This window comes from Electrophorus electricus, chromosome 20, assembly GCF_041902795.1.
Source record: "Electrophorus electricus isolate QZ-2024a chromosome 20, ASM4190279v1, whole genome shotgun sequence".
Taxonomy (NCBI): Eukaryota; Metazoa; Chordata; class Actinopteri; order Gymnotiformes; family Gymnotidae; genus Electrophorus; species Electrophorus electricus.
Window position 1 is genome coordinate 14,004,018 of NC_137516.1, and position 14,585 is coordinate 14,018,602.

Here is a 14,585-nt window from a genome sequence, read left to right on the forward strand (position 1 = left end):
GTTTTCAGCATTGCATCTGCTAAACAATCATATGCAGTCCACCACAAATGATTCAAGCCAAATAGCCATGCAAGTGAAATGGCATGAAGGGGAGCGAGCCAATCACATGGCTCAATTATAAAATGGAAAGCCAGTAATATGGCTCGATATAGAGCTGTGTCTGGAAATTCCAAAACAATCTACTGACTAATGTTTTGAGGTAATAATCTTAGTATGGCTGTTATGTGGTTAAAATATTCACAGCCACCTAACAGCCAACTGAGACCCTTGGTTTCAATCAGATTTCAGGGCCTAAAATAGCTACAGTAAATAGTTGACTTTAAACTAAAAAGAGATTAAAGGAATATCCCACCATTTAAACCTCAAAAAGCTTATTTAGCATTCAGAGTAGCTTTGTGCTTGGTCTTGCAGTTACAGATCATTAACGTAAGGGCCTTATGGAAGGTAGGTCATCTTTGTCCCTATCTGTGACCCTAAAACCAAGCCATTTTGAACTATTCTAAATGCTTAATTTAAAAATAAATTAAGGGTTTACACTGAAGTGTCCTATTAAGATTTAAAACACCCAATATCACATATTCTATCATTAAACAAGCCATCAAACAAATAAACAAACATATAAATAAATGAGCAGTGAATATGCTCCCCGGACTTGTCAGGTCTGGATATCCCAAAATGATTAAGGGTCTGTTGATGAATCTGCAGGCAAGTGGCTGTCCACAGGACCTGCAAAATTGTCACTCCCAACATATACAGGCTTCAACCCAGAGCTGTTGTCCCCTGATGCAGTTTCTGTCCCCGGGGAAAATTAGGCCTCTCCAGCCTGCCCTTTCTGCTGCAGCAGGGATGCACAAATCCACTTACCCCTGAATTAATTCTGAACGAATTGTTTGGGTGCATGCTCAGTGTTTGCACCTCTTACCACTGTGAGAAAACACAGCTGGCTTAAGAGAATAAATGTTTGCTTTTTGTCCCTTGTGTCTGCTATTACCGGAAGAGCAGAAATACTTATTACAAAAAGGCTTATTGCAGAGCCAGAGGATATGAAGCCACTGTGGTTTGTTTTGATATGAAACAATTTAAAGACCTCATTAATGTCGAAAGAAAATCCATATAAAGAGATAAGGCACCAGGTGGAAAAGTCTTTATAGCAGTGTCGTAGGTTTCATTTCAATTTGACACCACACCACCCTTCCTAACACATAATAGTAGTGTGAGCAGGAATTATTATGGGGGACACGCCTCCCATGTCTGTCCCCCAAAACTATGCCTGTGCTTTATTGAGCTTCCATTCCACACAATAAAAAAGGATATTTTATGAGCTCTGAGAGTCTGATTCAAATGCTACTAATTGCATTGTCAAAAATGATAAAATGCAGTGAATAGATTTTCATCATCAAACATTCATGGAATTGTTTTGTTGCTGTAGTTCTTTGTTTTTTGATTCGAATTGACATGCTGAATTGCATCAAGGTGTTGATTAAACCCAAGAAAGAGAAATATCTTTGCTAAAGTTTTGTTTCATCAAGTGCTTTCAGATTCTCATTTACAGAATAAAATGAATTGGTTTGAGAGCTCTCGCTGAACTACGTCATGCAGACATGGGCCTAATTCCAGCAGATCTGCAGAGTCAGGCACAATGTTCTCTTCTTTATCCCAGTGGATGTGACTAATATGCATTTCCATTAGTATGTATTACTCATTGTGCTCTTTTCTATGAAAATGTCTTAACGAGATGTAAGGCATTGTTCTTTGTCTTTACAAGATGATGACGAACAAGTCATATCTTATGAATAATTTCCATTTTTCCAGCCTTACAAACTCAATTTTTAATATATTAAAGGTTTTTAATAGTGAACCTAAAACATGTCATTGTATAACATTGTTATTTATGCTATCTCCAGAAATATATAAATGTTTGCTATTCAGAGCTTCTTCCTTGTTATCTAATTCTGAGAGAGACCTGGCTTGGAATTGTAGCAGTTCTTAATTGATCTTGCACACTAAAGGCAAAATATGATTATGCTAGAGTATGGAGAAGAAAGCTGACATTTGCAATAGTTAGATTATTGTGTAATTAATTGGCAATTAACTGTGCAGTAGAAGTGTTCACCACATAGGGCATCTCTTTTGGATATGCTAAGACATGTGAAGTGTAATCCCTGGCATTTCTACTTCAGCAGAAAGCTCTACCCATTTCTGCTCTGGATGAAAGATATAGATCCATAGTTTTTGGAGTACATGATGTATATACAGGTAGAAGAATACAATAAAACAAAACAGATGATTTTATGGGTTAACAGACACTATTCAAAGCCAAACTGATCTGATATGAGAAATGTTCCAGTACATAATTTGGACCACTTCCCCAGTTCCCAATCAATAGATGCAGTTTTAAACCTTTACCCTTAGCTGAACAATTGACGATGCCATATACCTTTAATGAAGAGCAATGTATGTACTGTTTGCATAAAACATATAATAGGGCAGACTGCAAAGCAGTTGTAGTTGGTGTTAAAGAGCTAAGTTCATTTATATAGCACCTCATTCTTTGCCAGAAACATAATTTTATGTTAATGCTGAAAAAAAGACTTTTCTAGCATACTTAAACTTAAAATGAGTTTCTTTTTCATTTTCACAGCGTTTTTGCTTTGGGTGACTCAGCATTTTCAAATTACTGATAGGTTTAATGTTTCTTAATTACATTTGCTTTGGAAGAGGCTTGGGGTGTGACTGGTGAGGAATTAAAAGAGGAAGGTTTGAGATCTGCATACACCCCCAGCAAGTTAAAATGAACACATCTTAACAAATCATGTGGAAATTAAAAAGAAAGCAGTTTGAGCTGCAATCTGGAGTCGTCAATGCATATTTTAGGAACTAATGAAGTGATAATTACACCTCATGTTGATAGCAGCCAACCGCCTCTAAGCACAGATTCTCAAAGGATGTTTTCTTGCCATCCATCTTTTAGCAAGTCACAAAAGGAGAATTCACCCAAAAACTTCAGACTTGCTGCTTATAGCAGGATCTGCATCTTCTAAAGAGGAAGTCTACCCAAAAAATTGTAATGGCAATGATCTTTGCACCAGTGCTGTTACCATTTTGGGGTTAACAGCCAAGAGAATGTAAGAGGAACATTGTAGTGCCAAAGTTGTGATGTTGATCTAAAAGAGAGCTGGTGAATGTTTTGACTCCAAGCTCCTTTTAACTTGGCTTGAAGCAGATCTCTCAGTCTCAACGTACCACTGGATCTCTATGTACAAGCACCATGGGCTTGGGTACAAGCTCAATCTTGCTCCAGTAAAAACGTCAAGCATCAAACCAGGAGACATCTTTAAAAACCCAGTCTTTTATGTGCGTCATCGGCTTTATTCATCCCAACCCCCCAGCCTGAGCTACTTTGTGTTCTTGCCTGGTTGCATGAATAGCAGAGCAGTGCTGGGAACGTCTGAGTGTCATATGACTGGGAGTGTCAGTCTTGCAGAGTCGTGTGACTGGGAATGTCAGTCTTGCCAAGGGGCAAGGCCTGCTCTGATCATCTATTTTACACACCTCCCTTAGGCAAAAAAAAAAAAAAAAAAAAAGCCTCACAGATTCCCATCACGGTGTGAGAGAAGGAGGTGACTGATCCAAAATGTTGTGTGGGGAGTTCATCTTAATTCGGTTCTTAATTAGGAGCTTCAAAAGAGTCTCAGTAAACGGCCAAGGCACCTGAGCAGCGGGGAGTCTGGCGCTCTCTGATCTCCAGCTCTGGGTAACCCCTGTGTAGAATTCTTGAAGAGAGAAGGAAGAGACAGGTGTTATCAGCGAGGGAAGATGCAGCACGAATGGTGGGTTTGGGAGTTATTTATGTAGTGAATGGTTTCTTTGATATGTATTCCACTTTGTGTTGCCATGGAGATGCTGTAACCATGATTACTTGGAGAAAAAAGAGCAGTAATAGTGAAGAAATGGATTTGAAATGTCAATAACTAAACTGTTACCTGACAGCCTTGTTGCTAGTCATACTCAAAGTGATATGACTTTAAAAATATTACAATTAAAATCAGCTATAATTTATTCATCTTAAGTCATTCTTTATTTGAAATTAGTTTTTAGAAATTAGTTTTCTTTTGACAAGTTTGACAAAGTGATTCTTAAGCATTCTTTTGCTTGCTGCTTTATAGCAAGATATATTATTACTTAAACTATTTTTCGTCATGTGTTGGAATAAATATGTATAGGAAACTGACAAACTTAACAACAAAATTAAACACTTTTGAAGTATTTCTGCCAGACAACCTTTTGCTTCAGATCTTAGGCAAAGGTCGCTCTGAGTATAGCACCAAATCCCATTGATCCGGCCCACTCTAAACCTTTAAACATTTTACATCACAGGAGATTTCTCTACAAACATATATATGTATATATGTATGTATGTATATATATATATATATATATATATATATATATATATATATATATATATATATATATATATATATATATATGTATGTATATATATATGTATGTATATATATATATATATATATATATATATATATATATATATATATATACACACACACACACACACACACACACACACACACACACACACACAGACTTGTTTACATTGCTCTGATTTACGTTAGCCATTCAGTCCAGGAAAGCTGATCGATTTAATAAACACCCACCAGGCTTGCAGGTGCGCAGCGCTTTGCCGTTACCAGGGAAAATGACGTCAGGCCCTAGTGGAGTTTGTGACATCTGCACTGACCCCTTCATGGAAACTCTGCCCAGCTGCCCTGTTCACAGCTGCCTGGGCCCCATTAGCAGCACATGATGGTTCCACACCTACCCCAGGTCTCTTCAGGGCACAGTGGATTAATGCGGTAGCTGTGCCAATACTGTACCGCCGTCTCCTTGTTATGTCAGGAAAACAAATAAATGTAGTGCTCTAGCAGTTGGCCTTTATTGGTTTACCTTAATGGAGTGATGAGTGGTGGAGAGCAAAGTTTGATTTGAGTATTTGTGTATGGTGAATGTAGTGTCTCAGTGACAGCGTCTCACACTAGAATTAATTTTGTTCAGCTCTTTATCGGGTTTGAGCATAAGTTGACCTTCAAGAAGATGGGTGATTAGGGAGAAAATTGAAATTTAGTAGAGTTGAGTCTGGGGCCTAATCGTCTCCTAAAGTTTGTGTCTTGCTCCCTAGAGCCCCCGTTGCTGTAGCCCATAATAGTTCATGGGAGCACCGCAGCTGTCAACCCCCCCCCAAGGATCAGGGGACTCTCCCACGCATCTCTAAGCTGTGCCTCTTTATAGTCTGTCGTCATGGAAACAGCCAGGAGGTTGGGGTGGGGGCTGTTCCTGTACCTCCTCCTGTCTGGAGATTTTCATTTTCTTCTTGTTTTGTTCCCTCCAGCAGTTTCTCTGTGTTCAAGCAAGAACCTTGAAGTTCTTTTTAAAGGCTTTTTATGCTGAACTTAAGTGCTAGCAGTTATCAACAGACCTCAGCAAACCACTTTTAATGAGTGAATGAGCAGAAATGAATGAAGCAATGCAAGGCAGTCTTCATTCATAAATATTAGCATTTTTCTCCCATGGTACATTACTGCTTTAATCTATGACTAAAACAAACTATATTTCAACAACCACAATCACATTTCAATTGATCTCTGAAGAAGGATGAAAAGAAAATGCCAGGGTTTTGGGATGCAGGGGGAACTAATCAAATGTTAACATTTTCAAAATGGACTGTAAAATGTGCACAGTTGAGTAGCAGCTCCTACAAGCTGAAGTTTGACCACATTTCACGTCTCTTTTCTGCACAGCTGGATGCAGACCGAGATGAGGAAGAAGTCTTCTATGACATCAGTATGACGGTTGACAACAGGCTGTTCCCGACCAAAGAACCTGTTGCAGGTAAAACCCTTAGAATTGGCATATCTGAACAAATATGTGTTCTTAACCGCTGCACTGATAGTGCTAATGCTCTGATATGAGTTTGGGAAAATCCCCAAATATCTGTGCAGTGGAATTTGATATTTCAAGAGCAACTTGTTGATGGGCTATTTGACTTGGCCATGTAGTGGTCTACATATCTTCATTCTCCAGGAATTTCTGTATCACATACTCTATTATACTAATTGGGAAATTACTGTATTTAAGTTATGTTTGCCCTAGATGCATCACCACATACACACAGTTTCCTTCATTCAGCTAATGAGTTTCAGTAGGCTCCTAAAAAGCTGACCGTTGGTCCAGTAGATCGTGTTGCTGTGAGAGCGAACAGCATGATATGTCAAGCTTGCGCTAACTGGCCTCTGACTTTCTGGCTGCGTTAGTGGTGCTGTAGCATTGTGGAATCAATGAACGTGTCGGCAGCATGATAAGTCATAGTGTGATGATGCAGACACAAATGCCTGGTATTCTGTGCTTGCTCGTCGATGTGCAGCGCAGAGAGGAGTGGGAGCCATGACCAGAAACGTTCTGGCCTCTGCGGATCACAAATGAAGGTTAATTAACAGATCTTGGAGTGATTTCTAGAAACAGATAGGGCATTGACCAGTACAAGGTTTTTAGAAAATGTCTATATATAGAGATTACATGGCTTTTAGAGATATACAGTGAAAGATATATACTCTGGTGTATATGATGCAAAACATAGAAAGCATAGAGATGCTGATCTAAGAGATTCATATCTAAATATGAAATATGGAACTCTAATAATACATTGTGCATTTATGAATTATATCAAATGGTATGAATTGTGATTCCCACAGAAGAAAAGTAACAAATGCAAAAACCAAGCATTTGTCTATTTGACTATATGTTTGACTTTCCCATCTGAGCAGAAATATTGAAACAGCAACTCAAAGAAAACCCAACTGAACTGATCTGGGCTAGAGGGCTTTAGGAAGATGGCAGTATATGCTTGGAACACCTAGGAATTTGTACTTGATTAATCAGCTGGTGTGTGTGTGTGTGTGTGTGTGTGTGTGTGTGTGTGTGTGTGTGTGTGTGTGTGTGTGTATGTGAGCAAAAGAAAGAATGATTTATATGTGTGTTTTATGTGAAAGAAAATATTTTATGTGTATGCATATATAAAGATGTGTTGTGTGAGTGTGTATTGTATTGTGTATATGTGCATGTAATTGCAATTAATGTGGCTATGAATTTGGGGGGTTATATCAGATTTGTGTGAGGTATGTGTGAGCATGTGTTTGTTCGGTTCAGACACATATGACTGGATCCCTCAGAATTGGAGGGATTGCCTTTGTTTTCGCCAGTAAAGAACTCACAAATACTGAAATACTGAAACCTTTGCCTAAGAAATTGAAGAGGAAAAAAAGATTGGCCCTGTTCTGCCTATTGATCCGATGTCTGCTAAATGGAGAAATCATACCCGGAAAGCCCTATAAGCATCTTTAATGAAGAACTGTCTATCACTATTGCCAAGTAAAAGCACAAAATGCATATAATTCTGTGTATAGTATTTGGAGTCCTACAATAAACTATAGACAGAAACAGTATACTGTTAGCATGTGCAATGTACAGATGGAAATGAATGTTGGGATCTTGGACGAATTTGCCACGTTGTTTTAACAGTGCATATTTATCCGGCACTAATGACACCGGTGCGATGTGCCTGCCAGTTCAGTTGCACAGGCAGGAGTCTGGAGCATCTTCTCATCAATATTTCAAGACACGAGGAACAGATATGAGGCCGTCCAGCGACAGCCTTTGGCTTTATGAAGTGGGGCCTGTGGTGTCAGTCAAGGATGGTGCTAGTTAATTAAACACCCCCTTCTTCTGCGGTCCATTAATGCCAGCATAATGAGTCTGTTCTTCTTTCATCTGCTGCACACCAAGTGATGAGGCCTCTCTTTTTTTTACAATTATGAAACATATGAAATATGAAATATGAAAATGTTCTGATTCTGATGCATTTTTAAACTGAGCTTAAGGGCCTTATAGTCATTACTTTTGGTGCCACTTTCACCCCATTCGTCATGTGTGGTTTGCAGACAGTGGCATTCAGTAAATGTTTTATATTATTACTTTTTTTTTTTTAATGTGAACAATATTAGTATCATAATGTAGCAATGATATATTGCCACATGATAATCTAATGGTGAATGATTGTGTAAGAGAATGAGAAGGCTCTCTTTGCAGACAGCCCAGAAGATCTCTAGAGTCTCTAACTCACTTAGACCGATCGAAGCGTTTGTTCAGTCAGGGCTATATTCTTTCAGCTAGCTTTCATTCCCATTTTTGTCATCAGGGTTGCCTCGCGGTCACTGATAAATCCATTTCTTTGACTCACAGTTGGGTTCTCAGTGGGGGGAAACTGTCTCGCATTGTTTCTTATGTTTTTATTTGCCCAGCCATTGGTGACAAGACATTGAGTGTCATTCTTCATTTGAGAGTCAATAAAATCACTTGGCAGAGGCCTGGAAGAGGAGATGGGATCAGACCAAGACGGCAAGTTGTGTGGGGAAGGGCTCGAGAATCATTTGATGGTCTACCACCTTAGACGATGGTCTTCTCCTGGATATGGACGCCATAGATTTTATTTTGTGGGACAGTGGGTGAATTTTCAGACAGTTTGAGTCAGGGGCGCAGATTGCCGTGGTGTAGCAATCATGTTGAGAGCCAAGTTAATGTTGATTATAGCAAGTTAGTACTGCTGCAGAGCTTAATAAAGCTCGATCTTTGGTTTGCCATCATTTCTAATGGTGTTTATAACGTTGATGTGTGTATTTAGTAATACAGAGCTTTCATGAGCACCACCTGCTTAATGGCTCCCCAGAGAAAGCACAACTGCATACATTTTACATTGCATCTCAGGCCTAGCCAGAACTATTTCTTCGGTTGGCCAGAAATATTTCTTCAGTTTTCTTCTCAGACTTATTAAACATTCAAAATTATTTATGCTTACAACATTGCCATTTTAGTCTCGAGTCCTTCAGGGGAGCAGCATTAAAAAATTATTAATTAAAAAATAAACTATCATGCCAAAATTATCGGTTGGCTTTTACAGGCAAAAGAAATTAAGTGACTGATGAAAAGAACCATTGTAAATAGGGAAGAATATTATAGAGTCCAAAAAAATCATGGAGAGACTGTTCACACCAAGTCTGAGTTCAATAACACTGCTTCCCATTTGTTTGGAAGTGTGCAAGATCTTAGACATCTTAGATATGTTTAAAATAGGGGAAAATGCAGATTTCCATAGGGCAAGCCTTATACATGGTCCACATGTAATTGGCTCTGTGTGCCAGCACATTGTTTTTGAAATGAAACAGTTTGTATTCAGGATTGCATGGTACTAGCCAGATCAGATCACCTAACCGAATAAATCAAAATTAATTGAACCATGTCAGTCTTCAAAATGGGTAACTAAAGTCACACTTTAAGTGGACCATGACGTCTTTTGAAACAAGATTTGTTTCTCATCCCATAGGATATTGAGTGAATCATTCATTGACATACAGGAAACCCTTATGATGTTAATCTGCTCACATGATCAAGGATCATAAAACAGTGATCAAAGGCACTTTAGTGTGCCCCTGGATTTCCTCTTGCAATTTCCTGGTACAATCAAAACCAATTCTTCCCCAATGTACTGTGCAAGGGAATGAATTACCAGGGTGTAATTTGGGAGCATTCTTGTTCTTGGACAAGAGGTTTCACAACAAAGACAGACTGTTTGCGTTGTCTATCTTTAGGTTGGAATAGTGGTCCATGCTGTACTCAGTAGCCTTGAATTCCAGATGAAATCATCACTTGGAACCCTTCTAGATTGGTGTCGGCCAATTTCCTAGCGAAGCTCAACTACATAGGACCTGATTGGAATACATGGCAGGGGTTCAAAAATGCACATTCATGAGCGTTTGGTAAAGAACTCCTCAGTACATCACTCGTTGCCTATAACACAGCTGCTGTATCGGCCATGCCTAAGAGATGATGCCTTTGCCATATCCCACTGCTAAACTCTGCCTCTGCTATTTTGTTGAAATCATGAAAGTGCCCTTACATACAGTCGTTTTAGATCTTCTTAGATATGATAGGGGCTATTTTTAGGTCAAATTTATATTATTCCTTGTCCTTTATGAACAATCCTGCCCTGAATGCCCCAAGCTGATTACGTTATGGCCTCACATCTGTAAACAGAACCAAAGGTCCTGGCTGGCCCCTTTGCCCCACATCTTGCCCTGGTTTTTTGGCTGGGGCCCTTGTTTTGTTTTTCCTCCCTTGGCCCTGAAAGACTACCACTGGGCCCACAATGAAACTATAATAAGAAATTATAATGAGAAATCCAAGCAGGACCCAAGCCCCCTGGTATTTAGACTGGTCTTAAGTGTGTTTGCTGTTCTAATGCAGACACTCTGTCATTTGCTTTGCTTCTTTCTCGGCAGGCCCCAGTGAGTTGGATCTGAGTCTGCTTGTGGACAGCGCCAGCCTTGCCGATGTGCCCTCCAGATTCGACGAGCAGGTACGCGAACACACGCCCTTCCATGTTTTTGGACTATTGTTAGGTTTCTGGTTAGCCCCACATCCCTTGGTAATACTCATGCTTAATCCAGCCACATAAGAACGGTTTGACGGCATGTCTTGCACGCATTATTACATTGTCACATTAGCAGTCAGAACGTATTAGGGCATGACAGATCACTTTTGGCCATGCCTTCTCTTTAATTTACTGTAAATATATTAAAATGTATCTCCGTATTAGCAGTGAATGAGGCTCACTGAAGTGTCATTTGGAAACCGGGATGAGCCAGCATGGGTGGCAGTGTCTCACTTTAATAATCCCATAAGCAATGGCCCCAAGTTAACAAATGCACATTTCTCCAATGTGTCAATTTGACTAACGTCAGCCATAATCTTCAGTTTGATCATGACTGGCTGTATGCTGTTGCAGTCCTGTTATTCCTCATCATAAATTGTGTAATGAAACAATTTGGTCTATTTTGGCCTCCATAGTGGTGATTTTAATGTCACAGATCACTTAAAAGCAGTGGATGTTGCATAATTTCAGTATTTGTGTGCCATGTGTGGTGAAGGCTGAGCTTCGTGTTCAGTCCATCTCATCTTCTACTTTAGATAACTTCCTTCGTTGTGCTTTCCCCATGGGGCGTCACAGTTTTGGAATGCTGACAATAAAGTAAGAGTAGCATGGGTCCATGTACTGTGATTCGGACTCAACTTCTAAATGACTGGTCATCATAGATTTTGTTCTGACCTATTTTTAAGTTAAGGCTAAGATAGATATTTGGCAGTTGAAACCTTACACAAGTAATGCATATGTCATAGATCAACAATCTGTGATTCACAGATCTAGATTACCACCAGATTATATTCAGTGATGCACAGCACTACGTATAATAATGGTTATGTAAGATCACTGAAAAAAAAATTGGTCTTTTTATTTGCACCTCCTGTTCTCAGTCTGACTGTGTTTGTAAGTCTGTCTGTGTGTTTGTAGGTCTGCGTGTCTCTCCACCCCCTTCCTCTAATATTTTCCTCATGTGTTGTGCGAGCTCCTTGTTTTCTGTGTTTGCATTACATAAGACCCATCATGCACATCATCTCTGTGCCTCTCTCAGCGATCGCTGGGACGCAGCACGGAGGACGGCTCCTCCCACTGCCCACATGCCCTGCCCCTTTGCTCCCCTAAGCCACCCCTTGTTATGTCACGGTGCTGATGGAAGCAGGCCGCCGCCCCCTCGCAGAGGGCCGGTCACCGCTGATCGCCTGCTCCCGCCCCCTTTGGTACCCGCGCAGATCATCAACGGCCATCGGTGGGCATGCGGGCATGCTGGGATAGAGACGTATATTGTGTAGCACAGATCCCGTTGCAACCCCTCAGCTCAGCACGGGGCATCTCTTCAAGCAGCAGTCGTAGGCGCTCAGGGCAACAGCATTGTTTGCCTGCTACAGAGGACACAAAGGCAGCCTTGTCCTTAAACTAGTGCCAATAATATATAGTATATTACAGTGCTTTTATTTATACATATATACATTTTTTGTTGTTGTTTCTTTGGCTATATCCCAGAGCAGAGGAAGTGTTCATGATCACGGTGTGTAACATGTTAAGGTAAAAAGTGTTTTTAATTGCAGTGTACAGGGGTGCGTGGTGGATGATCAGGCAGTGCTGATGAGCCTTCTCCTGCCTAAACCTGCTCTGCAGGAGGAGTAGCGGGAGGTCCTGGTCTCCCTTCTGCTTTTCTCTCCTCGTGGTTAATGAGCAGTAGGGTGTGAAGAGAGGGGGATGGAGCATGGCAAAGGTTAATATTGCCTGAAGATTGTTTCAATATGAGCCCTTCTATTCTCATTCTTGCTGTTCAGCTGTGCCAGCCAATGAGTGCTCTCGTAACAAATTGACCTCTGTTCCAGTGTTCACGTGTTTTAGTATAATGAGGCAATACAGCTTTAATACATCCAGACCTCTTGATGGAGCTAGTGCATCTAAATAAATGTCTGGTAAAATGGCAGTGAAGTAGATATCAAACAGCATGGTGGTGCCTACAGACAATGATCAGTTGTAGATTCCAAAGTTGCTAAAGTTGTGCAATCCTTTATTTTAAGAACTTGGCTTCCCTTTTCATTCAAAGGACTTTTGGTGATCTGCTGGTACAAAATATGTGTTGGAGGAAGAGTCTGAGAAGCAAGCCAGGCGTGTAAAGGTCATGGGCTGAGTGGATTAACTCTTCGTTTTCCATCTCCACTTCAACTCTTCAGGATTCCTCACAACCCAAAAGGACACTGATTTGAATTTATCTTTGTTCATGTTTTTTTGGTGGGGGAGCCTTATGCCGATAAAGACACAGTTTACCCTTTCCTTAGTCTGTATGTGTGTTGGCTGTGTTGTTCGGTGTGAAGAATGTTTGTATTGTCATTTTAGTTTGAGTAATTGCCCAGAGTTGCATTTCAATCACAACAGTGATAAAAAGGATTCCAACTTTGTTTGTATCAATCATATTTTCAGTTTCTCAGAGTATAGATTAAGACATTCTCATTTCCTATGTTTTATATACATCTGGTAAGAAAGAATCACTGAATCTCACCCATCTCATTTGCTAAGCATATTAGAGTGGGTGGGAACTCGGACTGCACTCTTAACTCAGGAGACATTGGTGTGTATTGAAGTGATTAGTGCAATTACAGCCCTGCTGTCCTTTCAGTACAAACAGGTGACTCACTGCGACTGAATTTGCAAGTTGCATCCTGAATTTTCAATGAACAGGGCAAAAATTATTTCCTGCCTGTTTTAGCAGTGTTAATATCAAGTTTATATTGGAACGTGGGGCCAGACCCTGGGCCTTGGGGTGCGTACAAACGTGTATTCCCCTTGTTCTTCTCTCCAGTCCTGAGTCATTAGACCATCAGGCCAGTCCACATCTTATGCAGCCTTGTCAGCTAATCATCCCACCCCCATACAGACACACAGTGGCCCTGTTTCTCCTCTCAACTCTGCTACACGACCACAGTTTGTCTGCCACCAGCAGCCCTGGCCCCGCCCACAGTCACAGTCACTTCATTACATGAACCTTAACTAGCCTCCTCATCCCTTCATCCATACATACAGCAAGATGCCGCTTAAGCCTTCTTTAATATACATTGTGTATGCAACAAACCCTTATATATCTTGTCACACCTGCAGGCTGAGGAAGAGGAGGGGTGCACAGAGCAGACTGTGGAAAGTGAGTACAACATATTTTGTGTGTGTGTTTCATAGCCCTGTAAAAGAACTCAGGTCGGGTCAGGTCAGTGAAACAGACTAGCACTTTGTGGCAAATGTTTGGATTACCTGAGACTGGAATTCTAAATCTTCCTGTGTAAGCAGTCCACACAGGGCAAAGAACTCAGAGAAGCAGTTCTCCAGCTGACCCCCCAAACTTTTGATCTGTGAAAATCAGCCTCGTGTCTAAGCTTCAGTTGACATGTGCAGTCTTGTTTTCGCATGCTGACTTATACTCCCCCCACCCCCCACCCCCTGCCAGGTTTTCCTATTGAGAAGAGGAGGCCAAGGGTGATCTTCGTGATTGGTATGTTCGATGAAGTTCCCATACCTTTCCCCCTTTCAACCACAGACGTCGTCTAATTCTTAACACTGTCTTTCTCCATTGTGATATACATTGCCAGAATGTTTTGGGGTTTTTTTTACTCACACATATTGACAGATATCAAAAGATGTATTTCATATCATACAAAAAAGAAAAGAAAAAAAATCAAAAAGACATCTCAAGATATTTGGCTAAAAAAAGACTTGATTCAACTCTGAGCAAGATTGTAACATTTACATGGGCTTTTATTTTCTGTATATTATGTATTTTAATGGGGGTTTTTTCCTTACAGTTTAGGTTCTGTTAGGTAATGTAGCCTCTAGTCATGTTTACATGGTGGACATCAGAGCTTTAGTTTGTATTACAATGCAGCTGTCCGCTGTTAGGTGAGTTTCTCTTTAGTTTCAGGTGCAGTAGCTAACACTGGTCCAAAACAGTCTGGTGATTGTCTTTAGTAGCAGGACAATTGCTGGACAATAGCCATGCTGTCCATCCCTTTAGGACTGGAGATGGATACCCCAAACACAC

At 40.4% G+C, this 14,585-nt stretch overlaps 1 protein-coding gene across 2 annotated transcripts in view; it reads left to right on the forward strand.

The window, feature by feature from the left end:
- The window catches only part of ak5 (adenylate kinase 5), a 42,502-nt gene that overhangs the window by 19,725 nt on the left and 8,192 nt on the right, over positions 1–14,585 (forward strand). For both annotated transcript variants that reach the window (XM_026998381.3, XM_081703591.1), the window contains 4 exons: positions 5,817–5,907; positions 10,407–10,483; positions 13,655–13,694; positions 13,995–14,039. In XM_026998381.3, coding sequence (XP_026854182.2) covers positions 5,817–5,907; positions 10,407–10,483; positions 13,655–13,694; positions 13,995–14,039 — 253 coding nt within the window. The remainder of the gene's footprint in view (positions 1–5,816; positions 5,908–10,406; positions 10,484–13,654; positions 13,695–13,994; positions 14,040–14,585) is intronic.